At 40.4% G+C, this 18,696-nt stretch overlaps 1 protein-coding gene across 1 annotated transcript; it reads left to right on the forward strand.

Annotated features, from left to right (window-relative positions):
* Positions 1-12,705: 12,705 nt before the first annotated feature.
* LOC147340003 (melanoma-associated antigen B10-like) lies at positions 12,706-16,751 on the forward strand. The gene is made up of 2 exons (XM_086388256.1): positions 12,706-12,889; positions 14,873-16,751. Exon 2 carries the CDS (start codon positions 14,917-14,919, stop codon positions 15,961-15,963), a length of 1,047 nt encoding a protein of 348 aa, XP_086244382.1. The 5' UTR covers positions 12,706-12,889; positions 14,873-14,916; the 3' UTR covers positions 15,964-16,751.
* Positions 16,752-18,696: the final 1,945 nt, after the last annotated feature.

Here is an 18,696-nt window from a genome sequence, read left to right on the forward strand (position 1 = left end):
AATATCTTTCCAATTACTTTCATAACATACCCTTGATAGTTATGATTGTTATATTCCATGAATATTCCATGAACCAATACCAGCTATCCATACCAGAGTCTATAGCCTCCTTTCAGTGTCCCGTGAGATATAATCACCTACACACCAGTGGGTTTACCATTATAAACAAGGCAATCATGAACAATCTGAAATGCTTCAGTGTGGAGTTCTAAGTCTCTGAAATAAAATATTAACATCTTTGTCTTGGAATTCATATGCGGGGGAACCACATAGATCACAAGTTTAAACTAGGCATTCGTGTATCAAATGAACCATGAAAACCACAGAGGATAAGCATTTTAGAAATAGATGGTACATCTGCAACATTTTTCTTAAAGAACTGTATCTGCTGTGGTTTCTTTCTCAGTTATTAATGTCACCATGACACTCAGTTGACATTTTAAAGTTATTAATGACAGAGCCACATGTCAACAAACATCTTTTTGTCAGGGTATCGACTAAAACATACAAATGTGAATGACTGGACTCTAACCTGGCTTTTTTCTTCTCCATTTTGATTTCCACTTTCTTTTACAGGGTCTTAAATTAATTAGTCTAATTTGCTAATGAGATTCAGGCCATTCACTTTTGTCTTTCAGTAGTCTCTAGCCCCCAGTATATAAGCAACTCAATAAGGAGAGTTAATGTGAGAGTAAAATACTAGAATTTCATAAGCTATTAAACATCATTCTTTTATGCAGTCTACATAATGGATGAGGATTATTCCCCAAAGTATTTCAGAAATTCTAAATAAACCTAAAGATTTGAGGGTCTGCCAGTGGCATTTATAATTCATTTCTTTGAGTGTCCCATTCAGCCAATATTTACTATAGCTTACAATGTGCAAGACACAGCAATCGATGTTGCAAAGAACATAAAGGTGAGTATGGTACAACTCTTAACACTCTTTGAGAATGCAAGTGAGTATGTTGATATGGTTCTTAAATGAAGTACCTCTTCTAATTTTTTCTTCTTCTAAATCAGTGGTGCAATGCATTCATATTCTGGAACCTCTGGTTAGAAACGAAAAACCAGCTCCTCTATCACATTCTTATCATCCAATTAGTAAATAAATGTTGTGTTTGTTCAAATTACATCAAATATTTTATCATTTCCAAAATTTTAATTCTTAATAAGTGAGTTGTTAAACTTGTTTCTAAACTACAAGCTGTTAAGAAATATAAGTACTTTGAGGATAAAAGGGCAGATTAACTATTAACGTAATGTGTCTGCAATAGTTGACACCCCACTTAGCATGACCATTATGTACTACAGCCTACAAAATTATTCTTCATGATCCCACAGCAGAGCTAGAGTGCCATATGGCCATGCTTGTTTTTCGTCAAATAATTTTTACATAAACAGCTGGTGAACTGTTTTTATTGTAACAGTGCACATATTTTTTGAGACAGTTGGGAAGGATTGATGCAACTCTAGTCACTGCCTGTTTTTATGTCAGTGTTAAGGAGAAATTTAAATTCATATTTTTAAAATGTGGACTTTTGTATCTTTGTTGCCATGGTCAGTTTATAAGCAAGATTTTTTAATGCAGCGCAGGAATTATTGGCATATTTATAAACTTGTAGCAAAAAATAGAGATTAATCATAAGGGATCTTCAGTTTAACATGGCATATTCGGTGTTTTTATTTTTACACCCCATGAATTTTTAGAGGGAGAGCTGGTATGTTTTGGACTATTTTATAAGCAGTTTTAATATAACTATATTTGGTTTTGAAACACAGCTTCAACACATTCTGATAAGTGATATAATAACCAGGAGATTTTTAGCAGTTTCGTATGTATCTGTGATTTGAGTTGATTTAAAGACTATTTGATCCCAAACTACCCCCATCCTCCTTGACAAGAAATTTCATCAGTTAATATACTAGTGGTTTCAAAAATGCAAGTAGAGGCATTTTCTTTTGAATTCCAAGGTAATGATGATCACTCCTTAGATTGTTGTTAGGAGATGATCATAGTGCTTAGAATGCTAAATGTTAAATTTTGAAATTTAGTATTACAAAAATCTCCCTATAGCCAAAGGCTACTCCCATTAGAACACCGGTAAGGATTAATGTGTTATTATATCTCACTGATTCCTTATTTACAGGATGTTAGAGAACATATGATGTCTCATTAGATCCTTATTTACAGGATGTTAGAGAACATATGATGTCTCATTAGAGAAGGAAATGAATGCTTATTATTGTGCCATTGAAAAGCTTAGAAGTTTGCGGTCAGAGCAATCAAGAACATCTACCTGTCACATACTAATGGTCAGTGTGTGCAAAATGCAAGAAAAAGGTTTTTCCTAACCATACAGCTTTCATTAAATTCACCTATCTGACCTTTATATCTTTGATTAATTCCATTTAGGGGAACATAGATGTTTTCATCCCGCCCCGCCCCCGCCGCCAGCCCCTCCGTGCCTCCGTCCCCAGCTGGGGGCGCCCCGCCACCCTGCCCCGCAACCGGTGGCGTCGCCTCCAGTGTGTTTCCCTCTTCCCGCCCGGCCCTCCCCACCACATCCCTCGAGGTCGGCCCGAGGGTTCGTGGGGAGGGGTGAGGGGGTTGCTCCGCGCGCCCCACCCCCCACCCCACGTGCCTTTTTTTTCATGGGAGAAGGCAATGGCACCCCACTCCAGTACTCTTGCCTGGAAAATCCCATGGACAGCAGAGCCTGGTGGGCTGCAGTCCATGGGGTCACTACGAGTTGGACAGGACTGAGCGACTTCACTTTCACTTTTCACTTTGACGCACTGGAGAAGGAAATGGCAACCCACTCCAGTGTTCTTGCCTGGAGAATCCCAGGGACGGGGGAGCCTGGTGGGCTGCCGTACAGACACGACTGAAGCGACTTAGCAGCAGCAGCAGATGTTTTCGTGACAGCTTATTTTGATACACAAAATGGAAAAACAAAGGATCTTTTCATTTTGCTTAACCTTTAACTTCCAATTGAATAAACTCACCTGGAATAAGCATTTCAATAGTGAGTGCATTTTGTGAGTCAATAGTCACTTAAACATATAATTCCTGAAACCAATTTGTTTATGTGCATTTTTAATTTATGTCCTACTGTTTATATTCTCTCAATAAAATGTGCACTAGATGGATGTTAAGAAAATGGATTGATTGAGACAATACATTTTTGCAAAGGTTATTTTTCCACAAATAATCCATTCATATTACTTCACCAAAAGTTTAGGTCTAAGGAGAGAATCAACTATCCAAATGACTATTAAATAAAACATGTAAAGACTAGGGACAATTCTCTATGGGTCGCTTGCATTTCTGCACATCTTGTGAGACACTGGTTGCCTTTTGTTTCAGATGATTTTTCAACAAAGTCTGTGTGGCAAACAGCCTTGGAAGATAATAAATAATGTCTCCAGAGCAGGGAGAAGACATGATTTCTGCCCGTTATACAAGATTCAGGTTTCCTAAACACAGGGATCCTCTCCTGCAATGCAACTCACATTCTGGTACATTCTGGTGTCACCTAGACCTCTTCGTGTCAGTCTGGTTACTAGGACTTGGGTAACCAGTGTAAAGAAATGCCAATATTCTAGCCACTACCATTGCTATGAGTAATAATGTTCTTTGTCTCTTATCCAAGAGTCTTGTGTTTTCTGCCAGCATCCATGAAACTGTGACAGGCTAACTTGTTATATTGCAAGAAGAATAAAAATCTTATCCTCTTCACAGTTCTTGACAGCAACCATATATCTCTATTTTTTTTGTTTGCAAACAACAAACAAACAAAATCAGCCTTTAAAATACCATTTAAATTTTTCATTTTGCTTCTATTTTTGTTTTAATATGTATCATAAGTTTGAACATCTTCAAATAGTTTAACTAGCTTCAAATATATCATTAAAAAGTGAGATATATAACATGGTGAAGTGTAAAAGTGTACATCAAGTAATATACTTTTCATACCAATCATTTATCAAAGCAATTCTACAACCATTTTAACTTGTCTACTTACAGCACAAGTAGTTTTTTGTTTGTTTTTAACAGAACAACAAACTCATTGAGATTAAATAATGATAAAAATGAACCCTCTATTCTTACATATACACTATTTTTACTTATGTCCATATTTTTTACTTTAAATGTTGTCAGAACTGTAAGAATATGTATGTGTATATATTACATATTTATAGATCCTTTGGATCTAAATTTATATATATTTCAGAATTATTTATATATTTATGGTATATATAAATTTATATATTTTTATTTACACACATTTGAGGAATATATGTGAATATTTAAGTTACATCACTATACGCTCCTTTGCTAATTATGTGCCTAAATCTGAATTTCTTCTGTATTGAAGCAGAATAAACAATTTAAAATTGTAGGCAACAAATTCATTCTACTCATAACTTGCATCAATTATCTTATATAATTATCTAAATAGCTGTATACAATGTTTGTATGGTATTATGTGCAAGAATATGGGGTAACAAAGGTATTTAACTACTGAAAAATTTCATGACTTCTGTCATAGGCTCTTGTCTTATCCCCTTCCTCATGTTCTTTCTTAAAGTACTGCACAATTTCAAATGTGTTTATGGAGGAGGGGGGAGTGTAGTTTTATATCCAGATGTGATGCAGCAGATATCATCATTGAGTTCTGTATTCACGTGGGCAGCAATACTACTAATTCCATGTCATAGTTATCTATACTACTATGGTGCTGGCTACAGTAATCAGTAGTTTAGATATCTTCTGCCTGGATTTCATCAGCTTCAGGATTAATCTCCTGGCCCCAGTGTTGAACCAGGATACTGGTGCTGGTGGCGTTAGAGATTTGGACAACATCACAAAGCTGTTTCTATCACGGACCAACAAAGACTACTCTAAAGAAGAGGCCCAGTTTTAGTCAATCATTTTTAGCAGTTGCACTTGATGTCATTATGGGAAATTTGGAAGCTAGAATTAGAGGACATTTTTGATCCCTTAAGAAACTTTCCCTAGTGGCTCAGAGGTTAAAGCATCTGCCTGCAATGCAGGAGACCTGGGTTCAATCCCTGGGTCGGGAAGATCCCCTGGAGAAGGAAATGGCAACCCACTCCAGTATTCTTGCCTGGAGAATCCCATGGACCGAGGAACCTGGTGGGCTACAGTCCACGGGGTTGCAAAGAGTCGGACATGACTGAGCGACTTCACTTCACTTCAAGAAACTTTACTAGCTCAGTAGACTCTGAATACTATTGAATCTTCTTCAGAGATAGTATCAGCATGATGCCATGATTAGGAACGAACCCTAGAAACCCATATAAGTCAACATGAAAAAAGAGACTTTGGACACTCATTACAATACTATCAGTTGAGAATATTTGAAGTCTGTGCTTCCTCTTCTATTATTCCTGTTTTTATATTATAAACTCGAAAAAGGCAGTGCTAACATTTGTCCCTAATTTCTAGGCAGTATGCTAAAAAATAAAGATAAGCTAAAAGTAAAGATAAGCAAAAAAATAAAACAAAAACATGGATAGTTGCCATATCTAAGCTATATGATGATAGAAGTATTTTTTTTGTTGTTCTTTAAAACTAATTCTATATTTATTTAAAACTATTCTATATTCTATCCAAAAATCACAGCTCATTCTCAAGTCTAATCCCTGGAGACAGATATGAAAACAGAGTCCATAACTGGTTAAAGCTTAATGAATAGGGCAGAGATTAAGAATGTGGTGGAAAAAAGAAAAAGAAAAAAAAAGAATATGGTGAATACTAAGAATATACGTGAGATACTATCATAAGACACTGGGTTGTTGCTGATGGGTAGAGGATCACTGATGAGATATGGAGTTGAGGGATAATAGAAGTAGTAGAGATGGAGTAAGGATGGCTGTTCATGAATTACTTGCTAAAATAAGTTATATCTTAATAGCTGGTTTGTGGTTAACAAAAATCAATGTGAATATCAAAATATGATCTATATGATAATGAAAACAGCAAATGCCTAGGTAAAGCACAGTGACCAACGTGGTGAGCAATCTCAAAGAAGAGTAGTCAGTTTTGAGCAAAATATCATCTACTTGTGAGATGTACAGTTAAAAAGCTTATCTTTCTGTAACACAGTATAGGCAATATATAAATATGTCACACACCTGACTCTCTTCTTTGGAACTTATGCCTTGAGGTCACATAAACATGTTTGCCATAAATTAGTTTATTATTCTCTTTCATTTTAAGTAATTTATTTCCTGTACTTTTATGGTAATTTCACAGCAACTGCTTCTGTTTATTAGCAACCTTATATATAGTTAAAACTATTTAAATGTGATTTTTTTAAGTTCTGGCTTCAAAAATTACTCTTCTAGAACTTATCTAGACTTAATTACAAAGAGATGTTACTTTGTTCTTTTTATTATTATTACATTTGGGATTGGGCTAATTAAGACCAATAAATATTAGGAATCAATTCCAGATAAAGGAGTAAGGTGAGCTGTGATGTATCTAAGAGATAGAAAAATCACCACATGAAAAAAAAATGTAATTATATGTGGTGATGGGTGTAAACTAGACTTAATGAGGTGATTTTTTTCACAGTATATAAAAATTGAATTATGTTGTACACCTGAAACTAATATATAAAAATAAAATCCATTAAAGACAATAGAAAGCATAGAGACCATAAGAATAAGAAATTAGGGAAGAGAACAGGCTAATTTGAAAAAGAAGTAAAACAGTATCTGGAAATAAAAGTACAGTTATTTGAAACTAAAATCATAATGGTAAAAAATTAGAAATATTTAAAACATGCAAAAAAATTTAAGAAACTAGAGAAAGAGCATAATATTCAACCTCTCAAAATACAATGCAGAAAATAATGAAGAAAAATGTAGCAATGATTAATTAAAAGATAATGAAGCCAACTAACAAAAGCCTATTCTTTGAAAAGATTGATACAACTGACAGTTTTATAGTTATCAATTAAAAAGGAAAGAAACAGAAGTTATATTAATTAAATAACACTGTACAAAACATAGATGCAAAAAGAACTTAAATATTCTAAGAGAATAGTATAAATATCATTACCAAATGGAGGACAAGGATAGGTTTCTACATAGATAAATATGTCATCTAGCAAACTTGGAAGAAATAATAGAGAAAATTAATATTATGCAACTATCAATTAATTAATGGATAAATATGCTAATCTTCCCCCTTCACGGATCACAGCTTTGTCATGGCAAAGGAGCTTGCATAACTTAATGAAGCTATGAGCCAGGTTGTGCAGGGCTACCCAAGACAGATGGGTCATAATGGGCAGTTCTAACAAAACATGGTCCACTGGAGGAGGGAATGGCAAACCACTCCAGTATTACTGCCATGAAACCCCATGAACAGTATGAAAAAGCAAAAAGATATGAGACCAGAAGATGAGCCCTCCCAGGTCGGAAGGTGTCCAAAATGCTACTGGGGAAGAGCAGAGGGCAATTACTAATAGCTCAATATTGCATAGGAACCTGGACTGTTAGGTCCATGAATCAAGGCAAATTGGACATGGTCAAGCAGGAGATGGCAAGAATGAGCATGGACATCTTAGGAATCAGTGAACAAGAATGTACGGAAATGGCAAATTTAATTCAGATGACCATGATATCTACTACCGTGGGCAAGAATCCCTTAGAAGAAATGGAGTAACCCTCACAGTCAACGAAAGAGTCCAAAATGCAGTACTTGAGTGCAACCTCCAAAACAACAGAATGGTCTTGGTTCGTTTCCAAGGCAAACGACTCAACATAACAGTAATCCAAGTCTATGCCCCAACCACTGTTGCTGAAGAAGCTGAAGTTGACCATTTCTATGAAGACCTACAAGACCTTATAGAATTAACACAAACAACAATATGTCCTTTTCATCATAGGGGATTGGAAAACAAAAGTAGGAAGTCAAGAGATAACTGGAGTAACAGGCAAGTCTGGCCTTGGAGTACAAAATGAAGCAGGGCAAAAGTTAATAGAGTTTTTCCAAGAGAACACACTGGTGATAGTAAACACCCTTTTCCAACAACACAAGAGACAACTCTACACATGCACATCACCAGATGGTAAATACTGAAATCAGAATTATTATATTCTCCACATCCTAAGATGGAGAACCTCTACAGTCAGCAAAAACAAGACCTAGAGCTGACTGTGGCTCAGATCACGAGCTCCTTATTGCAAAATTCTGGCTTAAGTTGAAGACAATAGGGAAAATCATTAGGCAATTCAAGTATGATGTAAATCAAAGCCCTGACGATTATACAATGGAGGTGATGAATAGATTCAAGGTATCAGATGTGGTAGTCAGAGTGCCTGAAGAACTATGACAGAGGTTTGTAACACTGTACAGGAGGTAGTGACCAAAATCATCCCAATGAAAAAGAAATGCAAGAAGCAAATTAGTTCTCTGAGGAGGCTTTACAAATCACTGAGGAAAGAAGAGAAATGAAAAGCAAGGGAGAAAGGGAAAGATATACCCATTTAAATGCAGAGTTCCAAAGAATAGCAAGGAGAGAGAAAGCCTTTTGAAATGAACAATGCAAAAAAAGAAAGGAAAACAATAGAATGGGAATGACTAGAGACCTGTTCAAGAAAATTGAAGGTATTAAGGGAATATTTTATGCAAGGATGGGCATGATAAAGGACAGAAATGGTAAGGACCCAATGAAGGCAGAAAAGATTATGAAGAGCTGGCAAGAATACACAAAACTATACAAAAACGATCTTCGTGACCCAGATAACTATGATGGTGTGATCACTCACCTAGAGCCAGACATCCTGCAATGTGAAGTCAAGTGGGCCTTAGCAAGCATCACTAGGAACAAAGCTAATGGAGGTGATGGAATTCTAGCTGAGCCATTTCAAATCCTAAAAGATGATGCTGTGAAAGTGCTGCACTCAATATGTCAGCAAATGTGGAAAACTCAGCAGTAGCCACAAGGACTGGAAAAGGTCAGTTTTCATTTCAATCCCAAAGAAGGGCAGTGGCAAAGAATGTTCAAACTACCGTACAATTGTACTCTTTTCACATGCTAGCAAGGTAATGCTCAAAGTCCATCAAGCTGGGCTTTAACAGTATGTGAACGGAGAACTTCCAGACATTCAAGCTGGGTTTAGAAAAAGGCAGAGGAACCAGAGATCAAATTGCCAACATCTATTGGATCATAGAAAAAGCAAGGGAATTCCAGAAAAACATCTGCTTCTGCTTCATTGACTAAGCCTTTGACTTTGTGGATCACAACAAACTGTAGAAAATGATTAAAGAGAATAACAGATCATCTTCCCTGACCCCTGAAAAACCTGTATGCAGGTCAAGAAGCAACAGTTAGAACCAGACATGGGGCAACAGACAGGTTCAAAATGGAGAAAGGAGTATGACAACACTGTATATTGTCACCCTGTTTATTTAACGTAAATGCAGAGAACATCATGCAAAATGCCGGGCTGGATGTATCACAACCTGGAATAAAGATTATCGGGAGAAATATCAACAACCTCAGACATGCAGATGATACCACTCTAATGGCATAAAGTGAAGAGGAATTAAAGAACCTCTTGATGAGCGTGAAAGAGGAGAGTGAAAAGGCTGGCTTAAAAATCAACAGTCAGAAAACTAAGATCATGGCATCCAGTCCCATCACTTCATGGCAAATAGAAGGGGAAAAAGTAGAAGCAGTGACAGATTTTATTTTCTTGGGCTCCAAAATCACTGCAGATGGTGAGTGCAGCCATGGAATTAAAAGACGCTTGCTCCTTGGAAGGTAAGCTATGACACACCTAGTGCTCAGTTGCTTCAGTCATGTCTGACTCTGTGACCCTATGAACTGTAGCCCTCCAGGCTCCTCTGTCCATGGGATTCTCCAGTAAAGAAAGCTGGAGTGAGTTGCCATGCCCTCCTCCAGGAGATCTTTCCGACTCAGGATCAAACCCATGTCTCTTGTCTCCTGCATTGGCAGGTAAGATTCTTTACCACTGAGCCACCAGGGAAGCCCCAGTGGAAGCCCAGACAAACCTAGACAGCATATTAAAAAGCAGAGATATTACTTTACTGACAAAGGTCCGCATAGTCAAAGCTATGGTTTTTCCAGTAGTCATATATGTGTCTGTGAGAGTTGGACCATAAAGAAGGCTGAGCACCAAAGGACTGATGCATTTGAATTGTGGTGCTGGACAAGACTCTTGAGAGTCCACTGGACTGCAAGGAGATCAAACCAGTGAATCCTAAAGGAAATCAACCCTGAATATTCATTGGAAGGACTGATGCTGAAGCTGAAACTCCAATACTTTGGCTACCTGATGCAAAGAGCCACATCATTGGAAAAGACCCTGATGCTGGAAAAGACTGAAGGCAAAAGGAGAAGAGGGAGGCAGAGAATGAGATGATTAGATAGCATCACTGACTCACTGGACATGAATTTGAGCAAACTCTGGGAGACAGTGAAGGACAGGGAAGCTTGGCGTGCTGCAGTCTACTGCAAAGACTCAGGCAGGACTTATCAAATGAACAAAATGCTACTCTTCAAAGACTGCAAACATCAGTACAAACAGAGACATACATTCGGTTCCTAGTAATGAAAGTTCACTGTACCACCCATGCAGTGGTCTTTCCATAGGGAAAAAAAAAAATACAGATAAAAAAGTTAAACCTTAATCTGATCCAACTTCAATCTATTTAGAGAAATACAGGGGGAGAAGGACATCAATGTTGCAATCAGCAAAATCCAAGCCATAGGAAACTGGACTGAACATATGATGAGGTTTTTATTCCCCCCAACAACAACCAAATAAATGACAAAGAAAAGAAGTAATGTATCTATGGGGGGAGGGGAGGATAAGATCTATAAGTTAAAAGCATAAAAATATAAAGCATAAAAGAAAGCATAATGACAAAAAAACATTGACAATGCATAGACTTCATCTGACCCTAATTCAAGGGCAAAACACTTAAAAGTATCAGGTAAATGTGAAAAATAAATGGACATTTGTTGATATTATAGTTAGTTTTTAAGGTAGGATATGTGTAATTGGTTTGTGCTTCATAAAGAATATCTATCTTTTGGAAACAGGTATTGACATATTTAAAGATGCAAGGATATTATATCTAGGATTTGTTTCTCATTATTTCAGTGGCAGAGATTGGGGTACCTAGGGTATAAATGGGAATGAGATTGAGTATGTATTGATGATTGTTGATTCTGATATCAGGTGTATTAATTTTACTACACTAGTTTCTTTACCATTGTGTATGTTTGAGAATTTCTCCAATAAAAATAACATACATGTTGCCATTAAATTTGAAACCCCAGTGAAAACAGACAAGTATTTAGAAAAAATATTAATTATCCAAGTGGTCCAAACAGAAATAGCAAACTCTAGTTGAGAAATACAAACTGAAACTCTCCTCAACACTTTCAAATGTTTCAGGACAAGACAGGTCTATCAAATTATATAATAAGCAAAAAATTAACCACCATCTTATGTAAACACATCAAAAGCATTAAAAAAAAAAAAAGGGAAATCTTTTAACTAATTTTCCCTGGCTAGCTCTCCCTGATAAGAAAACCAGCTGAGGACACCCTGAAAACAGAATACTTGAGCCAAACTCACCCCCTACACAGGAAATGATCCTAAATAAATCCATAGAAGTTTAAATACAGCAGTGAATTAAACGGAAAAAAAAAGAAGCTGAATCCAAGAAACGTAATGATGATATAACATTAGGAAAAAACTGCCTAAAACATTACCACATTAACAGATAAAATTTCAAAATTAATTTGACCATGTGATGAAATGCAGAAAAAGCTTTTGAGAAGAATTAAACATGAATGCATAATAATACTATGTAGCAAACTAACATTAGAAGGGAATTTGCATTTCCTAAAATCTACAGTAAACGAAATGTTAAATGCGAAATGTCAGCATTACTGTTAAGGTAAGGAACAAGACACAGCAAGCAGCACGCTACCAACTCTGTTTAAAATTGGACTGGAATGCATAACCAGAGAATAAGCATACAAAAATAAATAAATGCTAGAACTATTAAAAACAAACAGAAATTGTTCATTGTAAATCTGATCATCATTTTACAGAAATAGAAAGGAAAAGGCCACGGATAATTCAAATGAATAAGTAAATTCAAAAGCTGGTGTACAGACAATTGTAGCAAAACCAAGGGCCTTGCGTACAAAGCAGCAATTATTAGAATAGATATATAATATATTCGTCATAAATGAGAGTCAAAATTGCAATCAATTTCACTATCCTGTGCAATGTTAGGTAAGATAAAAAGATCTGGGTTCCTAAAATTATGCAGATCTGACTCTTCCCTATAGAAAGTAGAATTTTTCTAACAGACTCAGGAGAGTATATTTACAAGTGACGAGATCCATCATTGCTATGCAATTTTTTCTTAACAGCCCAGAACCCGTTCTAGTCCCCCTACCTCACGCGCGCGGCAGCATCTTCATCTCACATCACCCACTGTCGGCAAGAGTCTGAGAAACTGTCCGGAGCTTACACGGAGGTGGCATTTCCCAAGGAGCCTTTAATCAATCCATCAGGAGCCAAAATGAGGCCCTAACTCCACAGAGAGGGCTTTGGGTACCATCCATAATGGAAGACACTTCAGACTCAAGCCCCACCTCTGCTTTCTAGCCTGGGGGGCAGGGCGGTGGGCGTGGAGAGCACGGGGTGCGTGGGCCGAGGTACCCGGATGTGCGGCACACTGACTTCCGCCTCCAGAGGTTAGGCGGTGAGACTGTGTGGTGGAAGAAGCGTGGCATCCGGTCGGTCGAGAGAGACGTCCGAGTTTTACCAGGGGTAGAGTTTTACCAGAGTTAAGGTAAGGTTTGAGGGACCCTCTAACTCAAAAGACAGAAGGCCCCGTATGCACTAAAGTTCTGCCCCATCTTGGGTCCTGTCAGACGCTGGTCAGGGATCGTCCGACATATTGCCGACATATTCTAGAACTTAGGAAAATAGTAACATTGGACCAGGGTGTTGGCGTCAAGCCAGCAGCGGAATGCAGGGCCTCTCAGGATCAACGAACAACCCTTTGTGAGTTCGGCGGAACGTCCCCTTTCCCATAATAGAGGCATCCCCTGGGCTCCCTGTCACGGCAGTTGGTCCCGTCAGACCCCACGTATGGGTGACGGCACACCTAATGTCCCGTCTGGCCACTCCAGGAGGTTAAGATACTTGACCAGGGGGATGCCTGTCTCAAGCCAGTAGAGAATGGAATACCAGGCCTGGCCAGGAGTCAATAAATGCCCCTGTTTGCATTTTAGGGGAAATGGCCTCCCCTGAGCCGAGCCTATAGAGCCCCGTCCATGTGGTCAGCCCTGGGTGTTCCTGGCAGGGCCATAAGGTCCACATGCCCCCTCACCTCACCTTCCCATGGGGAGGGGAGTGCAGGGGGTAGGGGAAGTTAGTGGGGGTATACGGGGGTAAGGATGGGAGTGTTGGGGGAGGGGACCAGGGGGATTGGGTGAAGGGGGTGTTTGAAGAGGGGGCGGGGGTGTGAAGAGGCGAGGGCGGGGTGTTTGGGGAGGGGGCGGGGTGTTTGGGGAGGGGGCGGGGTGTTTGGGGAGGGGGCAGGGGTGAAGAGGTGGGGAGCAGAGGGAGGAGGAAGGGAGGTGTATAATAGCCTTGGTCTAATGCTAGATTATTCAGGCTAGCAGAGGGAGGAGTCCTTGGGGTGGCTTTAAGTTCAGAACCTTAAGCAAGGACTGTAGGAAGTCCTCCCTTAAGACAAAGAGGGGCCCCACAGAGCGCCACCCTGTTATAAGCCCTGGTATCAAGCTAAGCAGGGCTATCAAGCTAAGACATCTCTCACTTTATCCTCAGTGGTCACAGAGAGAAGAGGGTCCTATTACAAGGAATTGATCCAGCCAGGCCCTTCTAGAAGTCATAGGGAGGACTGAAGGGTGGTACACCGAGTCAGGCCCTTCCTCTGTGACCAGCCCTGGGAAGCCCTTCAGAGACCTGTCATACTGAGTCTGCCCCCCACCCCCACTGTATATTCCAAGATACCAGAGGGATGAGGGCCTTGGTTTGATTATTATAGGCCTCAGATCTGAAGAAGGGAAGACACCAGTTAGTCAAGGGGAGGAATTACTATCAGGAACCCGAGGGTTGAGGGGACAACTCATCACAGAACAGAGGGTGTTTCACAGAGCCCTACATGTGATGTCATCCCTGGCAAGGGTTCCTGGTGAAGATATGTATAAGTGAGACCTCCCTAAACTTCTCTTAGGACTTTCAGAGAGGTGAAGGCCTTGCTCCAAAGGGGTAGGTCTAAGGTCAGCCAAGGGAGAAGTCTTAGGTCCTGCAAGAAACCAAGGTAAGGCCTCTGAGTGAGGGGTGAGAATCCTGATTCTCCTAGGGTGGAGACAGTCCCGGAGAGCTCTGTCACTGCTGCCATCCCAGAGTGATGTCCCCTTTCAGTTCCTCCTCCACGATGTCAGAGATGTAAGGGCTTTGGAGTGACGAGTCAGCGTGAGAGCAGTTAAGCACAGGACCTCGGGTTCTGCCAGAAGTCAAGGTAACGGCCCTGATTGTGAACTGACAGAAACGCCTGCTACTCCAGCATAGGTGAGGCTCCAGAGGGCCTGGACTGGCCAGACTCTATATCAGCTCCAGTAGGACCCAGGTAGGGCTGGAGAGCTGCAGCCTAAAGGTGAACTCTAGTTACTTCTACACAGTCTTCAGGGGAAAGGCTGATCAGGGAAGAGGAGCCTTATGGGTTTAGTGCCTGCAAGGAAACCTGCAGAGGGGGCTGTTATCCCCACTGAAGGCTCACACCATTTCGTCCTCTTTCCTCCAGGTGATAGAGTCATTTACCTTCTTTCTCACGTACTGTCAATCATCATGCCTCGGGGTCAGAAGAGTAAGCTTCGCGCCCGTGCAAAACGCCGCCAGGCTCGACAAGAGCCCAGTGATCTGGTGGAAGCTCAGCCCACTGAACCAGAGGAAGAAGAATTCCCTTCTTCCCCATCTCCTTCTTTTGAAGATGTTCCCCAGAGCTCAGCTGCCACTGGAACATCCAGCAGTCTTCAAGTGCCTGGCAAAGTCTGCTCCACCACCACTGTTGCTGCCTCTGTTTCAGATGCAAAATTTAGTGAAGGTGCCACCGATCAAGGAAAGGAAAGGCCAAAAGTCTCTCAGAGTAAAGATACCACTGAGCAGTCTTCCAAAGATGCTGTAGACGAGAAGGTTCCTTTGTTGGTGAATTACCTTCTGCACAAGTATCAAATGAAAGAGCCTGTGACCAAGAGAGATATGCTGAGAAAGGTAATCCACAAGCACAAGAATCTCTTCAGTGAGATCCTCAAGAAAGCCTCTGAGCATCTGGAGCTGCTGTTTGGCCTCGACGTGAAGGAAACGGATCCCAACAGGGGTATTTATGTCCTCGTCAATAAACTGGAACTGGGCTGTGATGAAAAGACAGGTAATGACAGAGAGATTCCCAAGACGGGTCTGCTGATGATTGTCCTGGGTGTGATCCTCACGAAGGGCAACTGCGCCACTGAGGAGCAAGTGTGGAAAGTGCTGAATCTGATGGAGTTATATGAGGAGAAGAAGGATCCCATCTATGGGGATGTGAAGCGGCTCATCACCAAAGATTTAGTGCAGAAAAAGTATCTGGAGTACCGCCAGGTGGCCAATAGTGATCCTCCAGTCTATGAGTTTCTGTGGGGCCCGAGAGCCTACTCTGAAACCACCAAGATGAAAGTGCTGGAGTTTGTAGCTAGGATCCATGGTAAAGTCCCTGCTGCCTTCCCATCCTTGTATGAGGAGGCTTTGAAAGATGAGGAAGAGAGAGCCCAAGCTCGAGCTTCAGCCAGGGCTCGTACCGCTGCTTTGGCCCGTGCCCGCACCTGGGCCAAAGCCCACAGCTTTTCCTCCACCAAGTGAAGGCTGAGGAAAATTTGAAGAGAACAGCTAATGTTCTCACTAGTGGAAGGTTGGGGAAGGGCTGGAGAAAAGAGAGTATATAACATGTTTGTGTTCCTGTTCTATGTAGATAAATTTGCATGAATATTGCTCCTTTTAGTAGAAAGTTTAACTAGCTTCAGAATCTGAATTTATGAATAATATAAATCAGACATGTATTGATGTTTATGAGGTTTAAAAGTAAAGAGTTTTACTATTTTATAGAATAAATTGGGAAACTTTAAGTCCTATTTACTTGTTAAGAACAAGATAACATGTCAATGTATTAGGCATTTCCAAGGAAATGTGAAAAGAAATCAGCAGTAAAATGGCTCAGATCTTTTGAACTCTGTGGGAGAGGGAGAGGGTGGGATGATCTGGGAGACTGGCATTGAAACATGTATAATATCATATATGAAACGAGTCGCCAGTCCAGGTTCGATGCACGATACTGGATGTTTGGGGCTGGTGCACTGGGATGACCCAGAGGGATGGTACAGGGAGGGAGGAGGGTTCAGGATGGGGAACACGTGTATACCTGTAGCGGATTCATGTTGATATATGGCAAAACCAATACAATATTGTAAAGTTAAAAAGTAATTTAAAAAATGCATTAAAAAACCCCAAAAAAAAGAAATACAAAAAAAAGTAAAAGGTGATAAAGTTTTACATGCCTTATCACATTTAGTCTGTTCTGTAAAACTAAGAGAGATATAATATACTTGAATGTGTTTACTTTACTTACATCATAATAAATAAGATCTCTTTCACACTGTCTCATCTATTTCTCAAACATTCCGTGAGCAGGCTCTTTGACAGGCTCTAGGCTACTACTGGGGACATCAGGATAAACAAGACCAAGCGTGCCCATAGAATTTTTGAGTCTAGCAACAGCTGTAAAGTAAAGATGGTGAGAGACTCTGAGACCTAAGGACAGATCAAAAGGAAGAGAGGACTTTGGAGGATCCAGACGTGAACAGTCAAATGTAAACGCTCTGAGGCAAGTGAGTTTGAGAAATGGCAAATCCTTCAATGGGAGTCAGGCTGTGGTAAGCTAGGAGGTAGAGCAAATGAGGGTGTGGGAGTGGTGGGCAAGGGTCAAACCTTCAGAAAGTGGGTCCAGAGTTGAGAGACTAAAGCCTGAAATGGAAAACTTCTTGCAGTTACATTTGAGTCATGGATAAACTGGAGAGAATTCTCCACCTGGAATAAGAATGGAAGGTGACCTGCATCTTTCTAGTGTCCTTTTGTCAGAGCAGGTGAGCACAGCACATGAACTATGTGTTTTATGCCCGTCATGCCCAGGGAATTTCTGAGAAACGGGTGATACTCTATATATATAGACGTGTGTGGTCAGAAGCCACTGTGCTAGCCATCTTTGCTCTGGCCTGGGAGATCGAGTCCACTACATTTGAAGTTCATTTCATTAGGTTGTCTTGTATGCAATTTGGCAAACTCCAGGTTAGGGCTAGATTTTTAATGGGATTGAAATAAATGAAAATAGAGGTGGTTTGAATGGGAAACGGGTTGGAAGGGATGGAAGGAATTGGTACTTGACACAAATTCTGGAATCCTTAAGTTCCATCTAACTGGGGAAGACTCCCGTGTGTGTGTGTGTGTGTGTGTGTGTGTGCACACGCATGTGCATGTGGGCTCGAGTGTGCATGCTCAGTCATGTCCAACTCTTTGAGACCTCATGAACTGTAGCCCACTGGGCTCCTCTGTCCATGGAATTCTCCAGGCAAGAATGCTATGGCGGGTTGCCATTTCCTGTTTCAGGGCATCTTCCCCACCCAGGGATCAAACCCACATCTCTTGTGCCTCCTGCATTGGCAGGCAGATTCTTTACCACTGCACTGCTTGGGAAGCCTGAAAAACTCCTTTACACAATAAATAACCTCAACAACTTATATATTAGTTTTACTTGTTAAGCATCATATTAGTTGATTTATTGTGCCATATCATGCTGCTGCTGCTGCTAAGTTGCTTCAGTTGTGTCCAACTCTGTGTGACCCCAGAGACAGCAGCCCACCAGGCTCCCCCGTCCCTGGGATTCTCCAGGCAAGAACACTGGAGTGGGTTGCCATTTCCTTCTCCAGTGCATGAAAGTGAAAAGTGAAAGTGAAGTCGCTCAGTCATGTCCGACTCCCAGCAACCCCATGGACTGCAGCCAACCAGGCTCCTCCATCCATGGGATTTTCCAGGCAAAAGTACTGGAGTGGGTTGCCATTGCCTTCTCTGGTGCCATATCATAGGGTTCAGCATATTCTTGGTCATTTCGTGGATTAAATAGACCATAGAGCAGATTTTGGTAGGGTCTGGGATCAAAATAATAATAGCAATAACTGCAAAAGACCCAAAACTTGACAGACACCATGCCTGGTGCTTTCATGTATTACATATATCCCAGGAATCCTACACAGCAAGGCCTATCAAACTCACTTCATAGAAAAGCCTCACAGAACTTCGCAATTTTCCTGACTTCACATGGCTCATGAGTGTCAGAACTGGGACTAGACCTCTGGTCTGAATTCATTTAGGGCCTTCACTATTACACTCCTTGAATGAAGCAGTTTTGTCTCTTAGTTCAGTTCTAGTCTCAACACTCCACAGTGTCTCTCAGGCGATGAAATGAAGGACCCTATTGCCAATGTACTACCCCATGTATAATAAATAAAAATGAAAATGCAAATTAAAAACAATACAGTCTAGGCT

The sequence above is a fragment of the Bos grunniens genome, chromosome X (assembly GCF_055505025.1).
Source record: "Bos grunniens cultivar Pamir isolate PY7600 chromosome X, Bosgru_T2T1.0, whole genome shotgun sequence".
Lineage (NCBI taxonomy): Eukaryota > Metazoa > Chordata > Mammalia > Artiodactyla > Bovidae > Bos > Bos grunniens.